This window comes from Leptopilina boulardi, unplaced genomic scaffold, assembly GCF_019393585.1.
Source record: "Leptopilina boulardi isolate dan_hultmark-lab unplaced genomic scaffold, ZJU_Lbou_2.1 LbouV2_188, whole genome shotgun sequence".
In the NCBI taxonomy this organism is placed as follows: domain Eukaryota; kingdom Metazoa; phylum Arthropoda; class Insecta; order Hymenoptera; family Figitidae; genus Leptopilina; species Leptopilina boulardi.
This window is the reverse complement of record NW_026137738.1, coordinates 19,149-39,547: the sequence shown is the minus strand read 5'-3', so window position 1 is coordinate 39,547 and position 20,399 is coordinate 19,149. Positions and strand designations below refer to the sequence as shown.

General features: G+C 30.1%; 1 protein-coding gene across 1 annotated transcript; it reads right to left on the bottom strand.

The window, feature by feature from the left end:
• Window positions 1–872: 872 nt before the first annotated feature.
• Window positions 873–19,554, bottom strand: LOC127277861 (uncharacterized). The gene is made up of 2 exons (XM_051299254.1): window positions 19,340–19,554; window positions 873–2,456 (listed from the first exon to the last, which is right to left on the bottom strand). Exons 1-2 carry the CDS (start codon window positions 19,464–19,466, stop codon window positions 2,257–2,259), a joined length of 327 nt encoding a protein of 108 aa, XP_051155211.1. The 5' UTR covers window positions 19,467–19,554; the 3' UTR covers window positions 873–2,256.
• Between the last annotated feature and the right edge of the window lie 845 nt (window positions 19,555–20,399).

Genomic DNA, 20,399 nt, shown 5'->3' with positions numbered 1-20,399 from the left:
TAATAGTGGAAGCTAGATTTTGGAAAAATTTGTTGGTATTGGATAACATTGGCATTAAAGATATTTGAATTTTGAGGATAAAATTGGTATTGCATATATTTTGATAAAAAAAAATATTATATGTTTGATATTAGTGGAAGCTGGCTTTTTAAAAATTATTACTTAGAAAGCGGGTTGAATATTGTTTTACGGGTGAAATAATAGTTTGTGGGCTGAATATTGATTTGAATATCAATTGATAATTTGAGAGACAAAGAGATTTAAAGACATTAGAAAACTTTATATTTTTGAAAGTCTTAATTCAGGGTGTTTGAATGTTCTTCCAAGTAGAATATTTAATTAGATTGTTCCCTTTTTAACCAACAGTAGTTTTTGAAGGTCTTGATTAACAACCGATTGGTACAGTTAAGTGTGAAGTATATGAAATAGCATTTGCAACATCTGTATTGGTTAACAGTGTAAATTAAAAGTTTAATTTATGAAACTGACAATGAAAAGAAAATACCCAAAGAAAAAAATTTGTCATGTACGATAAAGAAATTATCTACAGAAATTGAGAAGGGATTTACATGTTTATGTAAATTCAGTATGCACAACAGAAAATAATGAGAAATTAATTTCTAGTCTTATTATTAGTGAAAATTTTGATCCCATGACATATCCAACAATGTTTCCTTATGGTGATCCTGGATGGACTGTTAACCTTAACCATACTCTAGGTACTTGTAATTTTATTCATTTACAATTTTATATGTATCGTCTTTCATAGAGAAGAAAAAAGCGGGGATTGCCACATGTGCGTTTAATTATATTTTTACGTACACGAATTCACCCTGCATGGATTCTGAGATGGGTGAATTAAATATATTGCTAACAATTCGATTATCGTAGCATATAATCTTTATTTGAGTACAAAATTTAAAGGTCACATTTACTGCGCAATAATAGGTATTATATTATTATAACACCATAATGTTGAAATAGTAATACAGTAACGATTTCAAAAATAACATTATTAATTTTGTGAGATCAATATTCCGATAACTTTTCGTCAAATAAAAATAAATTTTTAATTTTTTATAAAAAATTATAGATACCACGCGCGTTTACGCGCGTTTCTTTTAGCTAGTTTAAATTATAATGTTAAAATATAGGGTCAGTTAGAGTAAATAGAAACTAGGGGTAAATCAAAACAGTAGTTATTTCAGTTAAATAAAAAATTTTAATAATAAATACTGCCTTAAACCTGGAACCATAGATCACCCCTAACAAGTTCTAACTATTTTCCCATTTTCCGTTTGTCAATTAGCAGCAGTATAAACAAAGTTATTTCCTATTGCATAAAAAATTTAAAATCAAAGAAGACACCCTTTCACTTTTTTGACTCGTATTTGGAAAAAAATAAACTAAAAATTTATATTTTTATTTATAATTATCTTATATTCATACTACAACAAAAATTAACTTTGATTTTTTCATTTCGCAAAATTCAATTAAAAATAGGAGACTGTTTCTATTTACCCCTAAAAACAGGAAATTCGAGGTAAATAGAAACGGAAATTCAAACAATATTTTTCATATCAGAGAGACAAAGAAAATTGTTTCTATCAAATTACAACACTATTTCCAGCATTATAAAAATGTATTGAAAATAGTATCCATTTATATTATCATCGGTACATAGTATTTAACAAATATAGACTTGTTTTGTTTTTTATTTAATGCATTATTATTTAATAGTTTGAATTATTTTATAACTAACACCATTTTTTATGTAATTCTTTGTATCTTTTAACATTTTCATACTTGAAATTGATTTTTTCTTAAATTTTGTAAGAAATAATAACTGTTTCATATTTACCCCTAAATTTTAGCAAAGTTGAAAAATTTAGGGCTAAATAGAAACAGTTAATAATTGCGATTTAATGATACCCATATTTTCTACTACCCTATAAAATTGTTCCACGGAAGTTGAATAATAACTCCATGCACAAAAAACCAAAAGAATTGCGATTTGAAAGAAAAAACTTGTTATTGGTGAAACTTAGCAAATCTGTTTCTATTTACCCCAAGTGACCCTAAAACATTTTATTAAATAATTGTCAAAAATGAATTGTATTGACATCAAAAATTATTATTACGAATTATAAAATTTTTATAAAAATAAGCGAGTAGGCCGCATCAACAAACTTCAAGCAGGAACAGAATATATTACGAAAAGAATTAAATAAAAATTCCTATTGCATATTGTATTACTTACTCTCTATATCTTTCGTCTGAGGATTTTTCAAGAAGAGGCATTCCAGAGAGAAAGAGTATAATTAATGTTGTAAATATAGGGGAGGCAATAACAATCCATTCTAATCCCTCTATGACATTTAAAGATATAATAAAGATTCCCCACCAAACAGTAATCTCTCCAAAGTAGTTTGGATGTCTAGAAAGTCTCCACAAACCTATAATTAAAATTTTAATTATGATCTGCAGATGTGTCAAAATGTACAAATGATGCAAAATAAATCCAAATGGCCAATTATTAATCTTAACTTAAAAAACAGTTTAAGAGTGGAAACTCATGTAAGAAAATTTTTGTTTACATTTTTTTGCTTTACAAATTAGTTTATTATCCGTAGAATATGATCTTGCATTACACATGCGAACAAAATTTGATTAAATTTACTTTCCAAGAATCAGACAACACTTTTCCCAAGGTTTTTGATGTGCTAAATCCGAATCCGGATTCAGAACTGATCATGCACGTCAGGTTTTCGAGTTATTCTAATCTTAAATTGCAAAAAACACGTTTTTCACTACATTTGAGGACATGCAACATCAAGAGATAATTTTTTTTTCCAAAAGGTCAATATTGCATCTGAAAGTGCTATTCTTCCCCTTTAAAACCCATTTTGAAAATTTAAAATATCTTCATTTGTTTCTGAGTAATCATTCATTCAATTTTCTGAATATGGCGAATTCTTTGATATTTAAAAAAATCGTCCGCTATATTAAATCGATTATGAATTTTAAAAATCTGTCATCAAATTCGTGTTCAGCGTACTCAAAAACCATCGAATAATAAATTATAAGCAAATACAATCGATTCGCAGCAATTTTCATTTTTTTGATTTTCTTATTGGAGATAGCTAATTTTTTCAGTAGAGCTTCATTCTCCAATAACACCGCTTGTGTCTCTTCTCCTTCGCCATCTTGATTGTAAATGAAGCTTCCTGTTGCCCTTCTAGTGGATTTATCCATCCAATTTCCCTCTCGATCCATCTCACTCAAGCGCATTATGAGTTCGGCCTTATTCCCCATCGTGCTATCTCCTAGAAATTTTAGTATCACTATTAGCTGGACTACCGTGAATTCTTGTGGATTTTTCTCCTTTCCGTCCGCCATTTCTACTAAATAAATTCACTCCTTGAATTTAACACAACACTCAAACTAAATGGCCTTCAGTATTTTTCACCACAAAATTTCACTCACAACACTGATTAGATCCAGGATATTCAAGAGATCACCACCAGAACATAAGGGAACACAAAACTCACAACCGGCTTCTACTCGCATTCATGAAAATCGTTGATAAGCGACGCCTTGGCACTAGACGCGTCGCGTCACTATTTTCGGACATTAAAAGTTTTAAAAAAGGTGGATTTCTATCCCACTTATGAGACTGTAAAAGGATGGGCGTTTTAAAAGAATAATAAAGAAATTTCAACTCCGACATATAAATTAAGACTTAATATTTAATTTAAAATAAAAGTAAAACCGCTGCCTACTTGAAGTATGAACTATTTGTGTTAATTTGATAAACACTTTGCATAGAAATTTTTTGTGATCAATTTGCTGTAACTTATTTGGTAATATAATAATTTTAAGAAGGTCTAAAGTTGTATTTCTTGGGCATTAACAGAGATAGATTTTAAACATCAATAACTTCGTAATATCTTACAATAAAAGGTTCAATAATAGGTCAATTAACTCGTTTTTAAATATTCTCCAAGTTGTTCATGATACTTTTAAAGATACATAAAGATTTTTTCATAAATAATGCAAAAAGGAAAGGTTTTTCAAAATTTTTCAATTTCAAAATGTTAATAACTCTGAATAAAATAGCAATAGGATATTCGCTAATAGGTCAAAAGATGCGCCTTGAAAAACTCTACAAAACTAGAAATAAATATTCATTGGTGTCAATACATTTTTTAAAGTTATGGCCAAAAAACTTCTTTCTTTAATTTTTAAAAATTCAAAAACTTTTTTTTAAAGTTATGGACAAAAAACGAGTTTTCAAAAATTTTTAAATGCAAAAAAATAAAAGATAATCGGTATTAATATTGCTCAAAGTACTCTCATTATTTGTCCGCCAGTGAGACCTACAAATTAAAAAAGAAATTATCTCTTTAGGGGCCTACCATTTCATGAGGGAATGGCGAAAAATTGATTTTGTTCATACTTCATGATTTTGTTGTGTTTGGGGTGCTAAATGAGTATGCCTGTAACGAACTAAGAGATACCTTTTTTTATTTTTAAAAAGCCTTGCTTCACAATGCGAATTCTTATATTTATAATCTATTTAATCTCAGAAAATAAATATATTTAATGACTCATCAATTGAGTCATTCATTTCTTATTAGTTATTTTGAGATTGGGATAAGTAGTGTCATCAAAGGTTAATAACCGTCCTTAAATAAATCACATAATAATAATTATCAAAATTTTCTCTAGTAACAAAATTCTATAAGACTAAATTTAAGCAACCCCGAAATTCTCGAATGCGTGGACAACACCACGATTAAATTAATGTGGATATGTTTTGAATTAGCACAATTGAGAGATCCTAATTTATTCATTTCATTAATATCATTTAATTAAGTCAAATCAAACATGCTGAATTGACAGAACTATATGTACATTAATTAGCTAACTAAGTACCAAGAACTCATATTACGTCAGTGACTTAAAATGCAGTTCCTTGGTAAAATAAAAGACTCTTAAGGTGTCATATGAAAATCTGAAGTTGCAACACCTTGTTTCGCAACTATAATTAAAGCTAAGCCTACTTTATCAAGTAAAGTTAATGGCCTCAAATAAGTTCTGTAAAACAGCAGAGATTGACAAATGTATTGAGAAATACATTTCCTCTTTCAAAATTTCATATCATCAAAAATTCCCCTCCAAGGACCTCGATTTCGTGTATTAAAACCAATGCATTCCCTGACAATGACAACAGTTAAATCCCTGTATACGGGTTATCGCGATGTCGACCGTCCGCGTGATTCGGCCGTACCTAAAGGCTGCCGAAAGCAGCTGGTCTCGGGCAGACGTAAAATTAGAGAAACCGTTTTCAAGGACTAAAGGTTAAGAATAAACCCTTTGTGTTGTTCTTAGATAAAGTGAAAACTGTGCGTGATTAACTGAAACTCTATCTTGCAAACCTTCTTTTTTTATTTTAAGGGGGCAAACGCACCGAGAAATTTCAAAATTTTCGATTTTTTTTTTTTTTACTATTCTTCAAGCTTAACATCTTAAGAATGTGTGGTGAAAGCCGCATGCGAAAATTCGAATAAATAACAAAGTTAGAGCCGATCTAGTAAAAGCGCGCGGAATGCGTCGTACAGCAGTCTAGACAGCGCCGAGCGGCCGAACGAAATTCAGGTAGTAATACGCCGTCGGCCCCTATTGTAACACCAATAAACCACTTTTATTGTGTTTACTAAAAGGCGCTGACATCTATATTTCATTTCGGTAACGAATTTTCAATCTGTCAATTTTGTGATTTATTCATTACTCAACTTTCAAACGCGTTTTTCTCGAAATCATGTTTTCGAAGTCGGTACGCAAGATTTCTCGAAAACTAATTAACCGATTGCAAAGATTTTTTTTGTGCTTATTCTACACATAATTATCTAGTCTTTAACGTACGGATTTTTTTTTTAGTGGCTTATTTTTTTTTTAATCGACGAAATAAGGTCGTTTTTTCCTTAAAAATCGATTTTTTTATAAAAATGTCCGCCATTTTGTCAAAAATCGATATTTTCAAAATCCCGTACGTAAAAGACTAGATAATGCTCTCCAGATTAATAATCTTTTTGGTTTTTTTGATTTGGATGATTACAGATGAAGCAGGGCTGCGTACCGCAAAGCGATAGTTTTTTGCAGTACTTGACAAGCATGAGGATATCTCAGAGAATTTTTAATTTTTTTCATAAAAAATTTCATGATATATTCTTCAAAATGTATTTTATCATGTAAAAAAAAGATTGCTTTGATTGAATTAAAAGGTTGCCTTAAAAAAAATTAAAAAAAATGGCTTTTTTTCGCGTTTCTCGGTGCGTTTTCCCCCTTAAGTTGCAACGGAACTATTCTCGCGTAGAATTATCCCTGATAATCGTCTGGTAGTTTTATATTTAAAATTTAGTAAAAGAGAAGGTAAAGGAAAATATAATTTGTGAAACCTCGAAATTGGTTACAACGATTGAAAAGTTATCGATAGTGATAGTCATTTATTGAACACTATTAAAAATAAATCCTAAGCGCAGAATTAACTTTGTTAATCGTAAGGACTTCTCTTCTTTTAGCGGTTTCTTGCACAGAAAATCACGACGATTTCCAAGTCACTACTGTTCGCTGAAAAAATTCTCCTATTCACTTTTCTTCACTATATCTCGTAAATGGTCCTTCCCATAATTATCTATTGCTATACTAGTTAAATATTCGCATTGCGGCATCATTTTTTGAAAGAAACAAACAATGGATTCAACCAACAGATATACGTTCGAGACCGTATTAGAAGAGGGATTAAAAAGATCAATTTTAACACTTTTATTTCGAAACTAATGTGGTAGAACTTTGGTATTTTACTGAACTATTGTATTTTTATTGAACATGATATTATAATATATTTTCCAGATTTTAATGTTTTTCATACGCAAATTGTTAATTAGATTTTACAGAACTATTAATTATCTTTTACTGAACTTTACTAACTGTATTTTTCTTAATGTGTTTTCAAGAATAAACTATTGCCTTGTAATAATTAAGATCTTTCTTGTTGTAAATTAATGTGTGATAATTTGCAGGAATAAATATGTTAAATTAAGCTACCTTTACTTTTTTTTCTTTTAAGTGCAAGGTAAACTTCTTTTTTTTAAAGGAAGCTTATTATGTGCATAAAAAAACCCTGTTAATATAAAAATGGTGTTTTTTGTTTTTTCGAGAAAATTTTTTTTTTAATTTTTACTGGAATACCCTATTGGCGCACAGTGGGGCAGAATGTTAAAAAAGTTGGCATTAAATGTATTTTTCATTAAAAATTATTGACATTAAAGATTTTAAAAGTTTTTGGGTCGCTGATTACGAATATGAAGTCAGTTTTTAAAAATTCAAAATGGCGGATCCAATATGGCGGACAATTTTTTAAAAAATTAGTTTGATTTCTATAAAATTTGGTATCTAGGGGTTTTCGGGGTCGCTGATTGCGAATCTAACGTCAAATTTTAAAAATTCAAAATGGCGGATCCAATATGGCGGACAATTTTTTTTCAAAATTGTTCGATTTCTATAAAATTTGGTATCTAAGGGTTTTCGAGGTCGCTGATTACGAATCTAAAGTCAGATTTTTGGGGTTGCTGATTACGAATATGAAGTCAATTTTTTAAAACTACGAAATAGCAGATTCAAAATGGCAGATATTAAAAAATTAAATCTCTCATCGAATTTACTGCTATTTGAACGGTTCATTATTTCAACGAGTTCTTTTCTCTTTACGCATGAAGCGTGCTTGAAGTCGTTCCTAATATAAAAATTACAATAATTTATTTTTAATTTCTACACTAATTACAAATATTTACTTAAATTAAAAATACTTATCCGACGAAGAAATTCAAAAATTGTAAGAATATTTATTTATCCCGTTTTATAAATTTCAATTATAAACTTTTAAATATAAAATTAATAATATAGAACATTTTAAAATCAAAATCTTATTAAGTTTAATTTTTAAAGGTTAACAAATTTTCTTAAAACAAAGTACACTCATTATTGAAAATACGTATTTCTGTATTTTGCAATGTGTCCAATAAAATCACTTTTTCTCGAAAAATCGCAAATATTCGCAAAAATTTCAAGCAGATTCAGAAACCTGGAATCAAAACATAATAAAAAATTCAAGAATTAACGCTTGGACTAGCTTGGAACATAACTAAAATGATTAATGTTTACAGAAAAATTTTTCAATTTTTGAATTTCAGAAGCTCGTTTCTTTTAAGAATTTTAATAATTAAAATTTTATAAAATACGATTTTACCTTTCTATAATATAATTAAATACCTGAATTTGAAGATTCCATGATAAATAATTCAAAATCTGTCACATTGTACGTTTTAATCAGGTTACAAACCTTACCTTGATAAATAAACAAAAAAGCGCCAACATAACCGTTGAAAATAGGTCGACATTAAAACATATTTCTATGAAAATCCGCAGTTAAAAAGAGCTAAAAATTATATTTCATCAAACTTTGACTTATTGTTTATTGAAATAATGTAATTAAAAGTTGGAATTGAATTTTTCAATTTTTCATTTTTTGCCAACTTTTTATGCATTCTGCCCCACTGTGTGGCGCGACTTGCTTTGCAGCGTCAGCAGATTACTCAAATAACCAATACCAACTAATTATATTTTAAAAATTAAAAATGTACATTAATATTTAGGTCTCTGTATGCAATATTTTCATCAATATTGCTTATTTTTATAAACATTAATACTCGTTTCCGCAACTCTCGAGAGGTAGAGTTTTTTGGCCCCTTTTTTTCGTGTAGAAATTTCTTTTTTCTTAAAGAATACATGTTGGTTATATTTATATTTTAATTGAGAACCAAATAATTATAATTTTTAATGTCAATGAGTATGTATTTTAAATAAAATTCATAATAACCTTATTAACGCAATGTAAAATGTATTTAAATTACGGGCTGTTAGCGATTCTACGCAATTAAACTCTACGCAAACAAATTCTACACAGTAAACTCTACACAGGAAAATTCTATGCAATACTTTTAGGCAAGTGGTATTAATTCTACATAAATAAATTCTACACTTTATAATTAGATAAACTTAATTTAATATAATTTATTTAATTTATCACAGTTAAATTCTACACATTACGAACTATTATTATTTGCTTTATTTAAATTTTAACTCTACGCTGTTAAAATGAACACCAGAAAACTCTACTCAAATAAACACATTTTGTTTCAATAAATTTTGTTAAAATTCTACGCAATTATATTCTATGCAATTGAGTTCTTTACATTTGAATTTATTTTAGTATTAATTTTTAGAAGAGTAAATTTTACATACAAAAAACTTCATTTATAATTCTACACGGAAATCACAATAAAATGTTTTTCTTATTTTTCAATTAAATTATTAGTTCTACGCCATTAAATTAAACTCTATATATTCGCTACCCACCCCGAATTTTACATTGCGTTAATAATGTTTAATTGCAAATATCTTGCAAAATATTAAAAATTTTGCAAAACTATTGCCTTAAAGACGTTATGTGTTCGAAAATAACTATTGTACTAAAACCAGATTTACTATTGCTACTGGTGCTTGTAATGACAATTAATAAAATTATATTGACAAGAAACCAAAAGAATAGAGAGATCTCGTAAGCATCGTTAACTGCATTTGGTAGCATTTTAAGTGCTGCGAATTATAGATTAGCAATGTAAGATCATATTCTACAGATAGTAAACTAATTTTTAAATCAAAAAAATTTTTTTTACACGAGTTTCCCCCCTCAATAAACATTTATTGTACTGTCAACGTACACGTTTGACCCTACTCAGGTCAGCTACATCTAGTTGCTGTCAAAAATTACGTAGGGGTGCCCACAACCCAAATAGCACGGAAACTTGCAGCAAGTTTGCAGTGCAAGGTTTGAAAGTTTGTAAGGTAAGTTTGCAGCAAACTTGTGGCAAATATTGAAATGTCCTCCCTTGGCAAGTTTGCGGCAAAAACTTTCTGCAAACATGCTAAGCAAAATTGTCGAAAAGTTTCAAGAACAATTTGTAGCAAAGTTACGCTGAAAATTTTTAGAAATTTTAAAATGGAAGTTTTAGTAAAATAAATATTTAATAGTTTTATGGAAAATTATTTTGTCAATTTCTTTTGAAGTTAAATAATTAATCCACAGAATAGAAAAGGAGAAATAACGAAACAATTGTTTGAAAGAAAATTTTTTAAATTTATTTAGTGATTAATTTTCATTTGAAAATATTTGTTATGGAACATTTTTAAAATTGAGTACAATTTATTAGCCCCGATGTTAGTGGCTTAAAAACATTAAAAATTGAGATAAGGTAAGTAAAAATATTTATAAATTTTTTAATTAAATACAAAATATAACTATTAAATATTTATTTTACTAAAACTTGCATTTTAAAATTTCTAAAAATTTTTAGCGCAATTTTGCTACAAATTGTTCTTGAAACTTTTCGACAATTTTGCTTAGCATGTTTGCAGAAAGTTTTTGCCGCAAACTTGCCAAGGGAGGACATTTCAATATTTGCCACAAGTTTGCTGCAAACTTACCTTACAAACATTCAAACTTTGCACTGCAAACTTGCTGCAAGTTTCCGTGCTATTCGGGAACCGGCGTACTTTCCCTATACTTTCAACACAAAAAATATGAAAATGTTTATTGTAATTTAAATTCTACTGCTCATTTATTACAACGCCACTGAGCTAACTTCTACAACGACTAGTTCACTTTTTAGTCAGTCGTTATAATGTAACGTTCTCTGCTACAAGTTTTTGTTTAATAAAGTCTTTTCTTGTATTAATTACGTTTTTCAGATAATTTATTTAAAAGGTTAAGGGCCAAAACCATAACGCTTAAACTTATAATTAATACATTGACAGTGTGGGATTCTTGGTCGCGATATATTTAGCAAATTAGTTTCGTGTTTCGATTTGTGTAATCGTGTTGCGAGAATCGCGGGTGAAATGGCTGAACGAATCGACGTAGCGTCTGTCAATAAAGATGAAAGGAACTATCAACCGTGGAAATTCCAAATAAAGTGTGCCCTGAAAACAAAGGGAGTGTATAAAACTGCATCTGGTGAACAAGCTTTGCCAGAGGAATCTCCAGAAACTCACGTAGCATGGTCATATAAATTTATTAATAATGAAGTTATTTTCTTGTTTCGTTTATATATTTATGCATTAAAAGTGTCGAATGGTATCTGAAATTCTTTGGCAAGAAGAGAGCTTTAATTATCGCTCTGAACGTAAAATAGTATTGATTTTAAAATACTTTTTTCTCGAAACACGAACACTTTTAATAAATTCAGCCTGTTTGAAATTCGTTTAGTTATATTTGTTTAAAATTTAATTTTATGATACGTTAATTTAATATATTGTTAATGTTCATTGAAACTTTAGGTTGACACATGTAAAAGAGAAAGCAATACAGTTATTTCTATGATATTGAATATATTTACAATTAAAATATATAAGAGGCAAGACTTGCAGGTAAAAACTCTAAAAGTTTCCAACGATGAGACAAAGTGGTCTCATGAATAAAACAGGGAATTTCCCAAATGATGGAATTATTTGCTAAAAACAAATAATTTGGAAAACCTTTCCTAAAGGTAGGAAAAGGAAGTCCTGTTAATATCGGGGAAATTAAATACGAGTTGATTTCACGTTAGACAAAGGTTTATACCTGAAAAAAGTCGGCTACGAAATCGGTCAAGACTTGCCTCTGAAAACTTACGAGCAGTACAAATAGATCATTCGACTGGCTCGGTCAAAATCCAGCGTCGCGTAACGCGTAATTGTGCTTTCTCTTTGATAGTGTTTTCTTTAACGTGACTGTGCTTTATCTTTGATATTGTTTTCTTTAACATGATTGTGCTTTATCTTTGATATTGTTTTCCTTTCTGAAAATAAAATTGTAGTAACAGACAAAATCAATTTTTTTTTAATTGTGAAGTATTTCCTTCTCTTAATAACACAGCCAAAATCCTCATCTTATAAATTTCCTAAATCCAAAAGACTGTACGAATCCATAGAAAAACATGGTTGCAAAACAAAAAGTAGAAAAGTAATTTAATAACAGCTGCGACTTTGTGCGCCGTGCATGCTGCTGCCATCTGACGGCGGCAGGAGGTAATGTACCTGTCATTATATTACTTTTCGTTTTGCAATCGTGTTTTTGTATGGATTCGTATAATCTTTAGGATTTAGGAAATTTATATCGTTCTTTTAACATTATAATTTAGTTTTTTAAAATTGAGTAGCTGCCTGCAATAACTCGCCGAGCGCTTGGCCGATCGCTCTAACGCCAGTCAAACGTTCAAAAACGTGAAAAAAATGAAAAATCAAAATTTTGATTTTTGAAAAGTGCAATCTTGTAGGACATAAGATGGCGCATCTTTTTTTCCTTTGAGTTTTTTTTGTAGATCAAAAAATAGAGTTAATATATGCAAAACACTTAAAAATTTTATTTCACAAATTTCATTCAATTTTTAAACATAAATCATAGTATCTTTGACAAATTTTTAATGAATCTTATTGAAAATTAATATACATACGTATTTAGGTCCATAGAAGACGACAACATAATCAAAAATATTAAAATCATCAATTGTTTATTTATAATTAATTGTAAATGAAGACTTGTGAATAATAATGTTTACTTACCTTTGTCGACATAAAGTGTGTGGGGAACTTCAGAGTTGAAGAAACTTCCAGTGAGACATTTGTTTATCATAACACAGGCACACAAAAAAAAAAAAGTTGTCTGTTTCTTGAACTACACATATATTTCCTATAGTATTTTGGCCCGCTGAAACCGAATCTGAGCTCAGAATTGCTCCATCACCCTCAGTTTTTTTTTAAATCGACCAAAACCACCCTTAAACGGACAAATTCACACTTCGGAGATAAAAAATAAATCAACTTATTTTTTAAAAAAACCAAATTTTATATCTACGAAACTTTGCTCCACTAACTCAAAAACAAAGCCAGCATTGATCCAGCACCCCCTGAATTTTTTTTAATGAAAAAACTACCCCTAATCTGAAGAATCAAATTCAGGTGGTAAAACAATAAAATAACTAATTAAAAAATTTTATAACCAGGTATTTTTACTCCAGCAAGGCAGAAACAAAGCCAGAAATGCTCCCTCACCCTCTAAAATTTTTTTAAATCGAAAAAACCACCCTTAAATAGAAAAATTCAAATTTAAGAAGTAAAAAAATATTAAATTACCGGCTTTTTTAAAAACAGATCCTTACATGTTTGTAGTTTTGCTCTACTAACTCAAAAAAACAAAGCCAGCATTGATCCAGCAACCCCCGAATTTTTTTAATCGAAAAAACTACCCCTAATCTGAAGAATCAAATTCAGGAGATAAAACAATAAAATAACTGATTAAAAAATTTTATAACCAGGTATTTTTACTCCAGCAAGGCAGAAACAAAGCCAGAAATGCTCCCTCACCCACTAAATTTTTTTTTAAATCGAAAAAACCACCCTTAAATATAAAAATTCAAATTTAGGAGAATAAAAATTAAATAACTGACTTTTTTAAAACAGAACCTTACTACATCTATGTATTTCCGCTCCACTAACTCAAAAACAAAGCCAGCATTGATTCATCAACCTCTGAATTTGTTTAATCGAAAAAACTACCCCTAATCTGAAGAATCAAATTCAGGAGGTAATACAATATAATAACTGATTGAAAAATTTTACAGCCAGGTATGTTTCCGCATTGCTGGAGTAAAAATACCTAGTTATAAACTTTTTTAATCAGTTATTTTATTGTTTTACCTCCTAAGTTTGATTGTTCAGGTTGAGGGTAGTTTTTTTATTTAAAAAAATTCAGAGGGTGATGGATCAATGCTAGCTTTATTTTTTTGAGTTAGTAGAGCAAAACTACATACATGTAAGGTTCTGTTTTTAAAAAAAGCCGGTAATTTAATATTTTTTTACTTCTTAAATTTGAATTTTTCTATTTAAGGGTGGTTTTTTCGATTTAAAAAAAATTTTAGAGGGTGAGGGAGCATTTCTGGCTTTGTTTCTGCATTGCTGGAGTAAAAATATCTGCTTATAAAATTTGTCAATCAGTTATTTTGTTGTTTTATCTCCTGAATTTGATTCTTCAGATTAGGGGTAGTTTTTTCGATTAAAAAAATTCAGGGGGTGATGGGTCAATGCTGGCTTTATTTTTTTTAATTAGTAGAGCAAAACTACAAACATGTAAGGATCTGTTTTTAAAAAAGCCGGTAATTTAATATTTTTCTACTTCTTAAATTTGAATTTTTCTATTTAAGGGTGGTTTTTTCGATTTAAAAAAATTTTAAAGGGTGAGGGAGCATTTCTGGCTTTGTTTCTGCATTGCTGGAGTAAAAATATCTGGTTATAAAATTTTTTAATCAGTTATTTTATTGTTTTACCTCCTGAATTTGATTCTTCAGATTAGGGGTAGTTTTTTCGATTAAAAAAAATCAGGGGGTGCTGGATCAATGATGGCTTTGTTTTTTTGAGTTAGTAGAGCAAAACTATAAACATGTAAGGTTCTGTTTTTAAAAAAAGCCGGTAATTTAATATTTTTTTACTTCTTAAATTTGAATTTTTCTATTTAAGGGTGGTTTTTTCGATTTAAAAAAATTTTAGAGGGTGAGGGAGCATTTCTGGCTTTGTTTCTGCCTTGCTGGAGTAAAAATACCTGGTTATAAAATTTTTTAATTAGTTATTTTATTGTTTTACCACCTGAATTTGATTCTTCAGATTAGGGGTAGTTTTTTCATTAAAAAAAATTCAGGGGGTGCTGGATCAATGCTGGCTTTGTTTTTGAGTTAGTGGAGCAAAGTTTCGTAGATATAAAATTTGGTTTTTTTAAAAAATAAGTTGATTTATTTTTTATCTCCGAAGTGTGAATTTGTCCGTTTAAGGGTGGTTTTGGTCGATTTAAAAAAAAACTGAGGGTGATGGAGCAATTCTGAGCTCAGATTCGGTTTCAGCGGGCCAAAATACTATAGGAAATATATGTGTAGTTCAAGAAACAGACAACTTTTTTTTTTTTGTGTGCCTGTGTAATGTAAGGAAGTTTTTTGTAAAATTGAAAAACAATTTATCAACAACTTTAGAAAATATAGAACGTTTAAGAAAACATGCGCGACGCGCTAGCGAGTCTCCGCGCGGAGAATTGCACACAAGAGTTAAGAAGGACGTTATGTTATGTTGTGATATATTATGTTTTGAAAATGGAGCCAACATACTATCACTGTTGATATGTAACAATACACTAATTTCTTAAAAAAATGAAGAAACAGAAAATAAAGATATACCTTAATATTAATTAATAAAAAACTTATTTGCAAACTGCACAAACAGTACATACAAGCACCAAAATATTTTAAAACTATTGATTATTTAGTAAATATTAAAAAAACAGTTGTTCAAATTTAATTTGCATTTTCATAAAATTAACACATATTTTATTTGAAAAACATTTCTAAGAATGTAGTGACAATATTTGTTTCTGTATTTTCGGTTCTCTACAACTCTTGTTTGCAATTCTCCGCGCGGAGACTCGCTAGCGCGTCGCGCATGTTTTCTTAAACGTTCTATATTTTCTAAAGTTGTTGATAAATTGTTTTTCAATTTTACAAAAAACTTCCTTACATTATGATAAACAAATGTCTCACTGGAAGTTTCTTCAACTCTGAAATTCCCCACACACTTTATGTCGACAAAGGTAAGTAAACATTATTATTGACAAGTCTTCATTTACAATTAATTATAAATAAACAATTGATGATTTTAATATTTTTGATTATGTTGTCGTCTTCTATGGACCTAAATACGTATGTATATTAATTTTCAATAAGATTCATTAAAAATTTGTCAAAGATACTATGATTTATGTTTAAAAATTGAATGAAATTTGTGAAATAAAATTTTTAAGTGTTTTGCATATATTAACTCTATTTTTTGATCTACAAAAAAAACTCAAAGGAAAAAAAGATGCGCCATCTTATGTCCTACAAGATTGCACTTTTCAAAAATCAAAATTTTGATTTTTCATTTTTTTCACGTTTTTGAACGTTTGACTGGCGTTAGAGCGATCGGCCAAGCGCTCGGCGAGTTATTGCAGGCAGCTACTCAATTGGACACAAACACTACAGCAATATAATTATTTATATGTAAAATTGAAAATAAGTAATTATTTTATCATTTATTACAGTATTTATTAGATTAAATAAATTCTGATTCCCCATAAGACACTGTTTTTATATAAAAACTCAATTTTATTTAAATCGGGTATAAAATGAACACAAATAATTCAATGATTCAACATATTTCAAAAGTAGAAAATATCGCGTGACAAATAAAAGAATCAGGCGAAACACTAAGTGATGTTGCGATAATAACGAAAATTCTGGGAACTTTACCGACAAAGTTTCGAAATTTTCGTCAAGCGTGGCTGTCAATGAGTGAAGAGAAGCAAACATCCTGACCTAAAAAAAATATATTTTCCTAGGTAATCTTAACCAGCAAAGGTATGATAATCGTAAAAAAAATCCGCGGAAATCTACGATAATAAAGTGTTAGTGGCCAGTGCAGTTCGTAATTCAAATAACAACTGTTCCTGAAATCAATTTAGTTGAGAATAATAGTTTGAAAATGTGGCACGAAAGACTCGGACACATTAACCCGCAACTTATAAGTGCAATGATTTCCAAAAACTTAGTGAATGGTGTTGATGTGAATGACAAAAACGAAGTCTTTTGTGATGGTTGCCAATACGGAAAACAACACAAGCTTTCCTTTGCAAAAATAAAAAGAAGAAAAGCAGCAATTTGTGAATTAGTGCACAGTGATCTTTGTGGTCCCATGTCTGTTCCCTCTGTCTGTGGAGCAAAAAACTTTATTTTTGTTCAAGGATCACAATTCATCTTTTCGCACAATATCAATGCTTTTTGATCAATTCAAGATTTACGTAAATATTTGCAAGACAAAATGTCACCCAGAGAAAACTTTAAGAGTTAATAACTCATACACCCTTTGAGATATGGATAGGAAAGAAATCACTGGACCACGTGAGAGTTTTTGGCAGTGAAGCTTGCATGCTCATTCAGGATGCAAGATGATAAAAGGTGGACCCGAAAAGTAAAAAGCTGATTCTCGTAGGATATGAGAAAAAGTCCCTCAACTTCCGACTTTTTGATCCTGAATCTAAAAATGTGAAAATATCCAGAAATGTTATTTTCAATGAAGATGCTTAAATTTAACTTCCAAGAATAAATACGATTTTAATACACGTCGATCATCCAGAGATAAAACTCGAAAAATATCTGCCAGAAGATGATCAAGGACACATACAAGATGACAAAAATGAGAATCACAATACAGTCAACGGAGAACAAATTTGGAATGAAGAAAATATTGTTCGCCTGCAATAGAACATCGTTAGTTTCGTTCGCGAAAATCGTTATGACAACCCCAGCGATACGAAGCTAATTTGGCAGAATTCGAGGAACCACAAAATTTTCAAAAGGTATTAACCTGTCAAAACGCTCATCATGGGAAAATTGAAAGAAAACCAAACGTGGAATTGGTCCACTTACCCCGGAACATTAAACAATAGATCAACCGTTCACGTTGGGTATTTAAAGTGAAATTAGATGGAAATGGTGAAATTCAACGCTATAAAGCTAGACTTTGCGCCAAAGGCTTCTCGCAAACTCACGGAATCGACTATAATGAGACCTACGCCCCAACAACGAGACACGATACAATTCGCATTTTATTCACCACAGCCGTTAGAAAAGATCTTAAGATTGCACAATTTTATGTGAAGATTGCATTTCTTCATGGCGAATTAGAAGAAGATGTCTACATGCAGCCACCCGATGGTTTTAATGTCAAAAGTGGAATAGTCTATCAATTAAAAAGATCGCTTTACGGACTGAAGCAATCTTCGCGTTGCTGGAACCAAAAATTCAATCGTTTCCTACAAAAATTTGGACTTACACAGTGCGAATCGGACAAGTGTGTTTACAAAGGACTGTTCGAAAATGAAATCATGTTGCTTATTATTTACGACGATGGACTCATACTTGCAGAAAGCGAAGATATCTTAAAAAGAATAATTTCGGAAATGCAACGAGAATTCCAAATTACATCATGTCAACCAGCTTATTTATTGGCATGGAAATCAAGAGGACTGAAGAATCAATTTCCATTAATAGAAAAAGATACATACAGAGAATGCTCAAAAGATTTAATATTGAAAATGATGCTCCGAATTCCACACCAGAGGACTCACAATCTATTTTGATGTCAAATCAAGACGAATCCTTGACACACAATGTTCTTTTTGGAGAGGTAGTTGGTTGTATAATGTGTGCAGCAATCACAACCCGTCCAGACATAATTTTCTCAGTCAATTACAGCAGCAGATTTCAAGAAAACCTCAATCAAGCGCATTGAAATGCAGCTGAATGGATTTTAAAATACTTGAAAGAGATTCAGGAATATGGCGTCAAGTACACAAAAGATGCTATTTATCCAGATTTAATATAATACTCGGATTCCAATTTTACTAACGACCGGAATACCAGGCGTTCCACAACAGAGTACGTATTCCAAATGTCAGGAGGTCCAGTAACCTGGACATATCAACGGCAATGAACGATTTCCACGTTGTCTAGTGACAGCCAAAGTGCTATAAAGTTATTTCAAAATCCGAGTTATCATCGACGTACGAAACAAATTGTCGTTATTTATCACTATGTGCGCAAAAAATTCGAATCAAAAGAAATCAGCCTCCAATTTTTACCTACGCATGATCAGTTAGCTGATATTTTTACGATTTTTATTATTACATAATAATTTTCAACGACTTCGTGAATTAATGTGTTTGTTTTTCAAATATTAATTAATTAATAAGTTAATGTAAATAATTATTGAAATATTTTACAAACAAATAAAAGTACCTTGATTCCAAACTTTTCAGTTGAATATTTGCTAACCCAAAAACTTTGAGTTACAACCCGTTTATTATTAGATCCCTCTATTACTTTGATAGATTCTGAAAAGGTACAGTTACGTTCGTTTGATTGTACATTAAGAACTTTTGCTTTATCAAAATTAAACCGCAACGATTTTATTTGAAATACCCAGCATTAGTAACTACACAGTCGCAGTGACTCCATTATGTATGTATTCACAAAAATTTTGTTTTAGTATATAGATTGGTTTTAGTAAGATGAATAGTATATAAATTAAAAGTTGACAAACTTACCATCATTACACCACTTTCCATCATTCGCTGGATCTTGTCGAAATGAAAATTTTTGAAGATCAGCATACGTTTCTGCTAATAGACCAACAAAAAACATTCCAGTTCCAGCACTATCTAAGGTTGTCATTGTTTTTGGAGCCGGTGGAATTTTGTGCCTTGGAGAATTTATAAGTATTACTGGTAAACTTACAATGTATACCCAAAAAGCCTGAAATGTACAATGCAGCTTATCATTATGTTTGAATTGCTTAATACTTTGGTGTATTAGCAAATCGTGTATGTGATTAGATATTTTTGCTGGGGATATAATATTTCATGAATATTTAATTCTTAATCAATAAAAATTAAATTTGAAGTACTTATACTGTAGATAAAAGTTCCCTGGTAAAAATGCATCGTAGAAAAACTATAGGAAAATTTTACATTTATTTTTAAAAGGAATAACTAGCTGCCCAGATAATAATATTGATTGTAAGGGAATATGGAAAAAAACAATATCTTTGTTACATACCGACCACTTCAAAATAATTTTTTACATAATTATGGATATATATATATATATATATATATGGGACGTTCCATGTCAACCGGATCAATAATACAAAATTGCAGATCCAAAATGGAGGAATAGTTTTAAAAATATGACTCAATTTACTCGAAACTTAGGACTCAGGGGTTTTTGGGGTCGCTGATTATAAATCTGAACTCAGTTTTCAAAAATACAATATGGCGGATCCAATATGGCGGGCTGTTTTTTAAAAAAATAACCAATTCACTCGAAACTTGTGACTCGGGGGTTTTTGGGGTCGCTGATTACAAATCTGAACTCAATTTTAAAAATACAAAATGGAGGATCCAATATGGATGGGTTGTTTTAAAAAAATTACCCAATTCACTCGAAACTTGTGACTCGGGAGTGTAAAACAAGTTTCGAGTGAATTGGGTAATTTTTTTAAAAACAGTTCGCCATATTGGATCCGCCATTTTGAATTTTTGAAAACTGTTATCGGATTCGTAATCAGCGACCCCAAAAACTCTTGAGTGGCAATTTTCAAGTGAA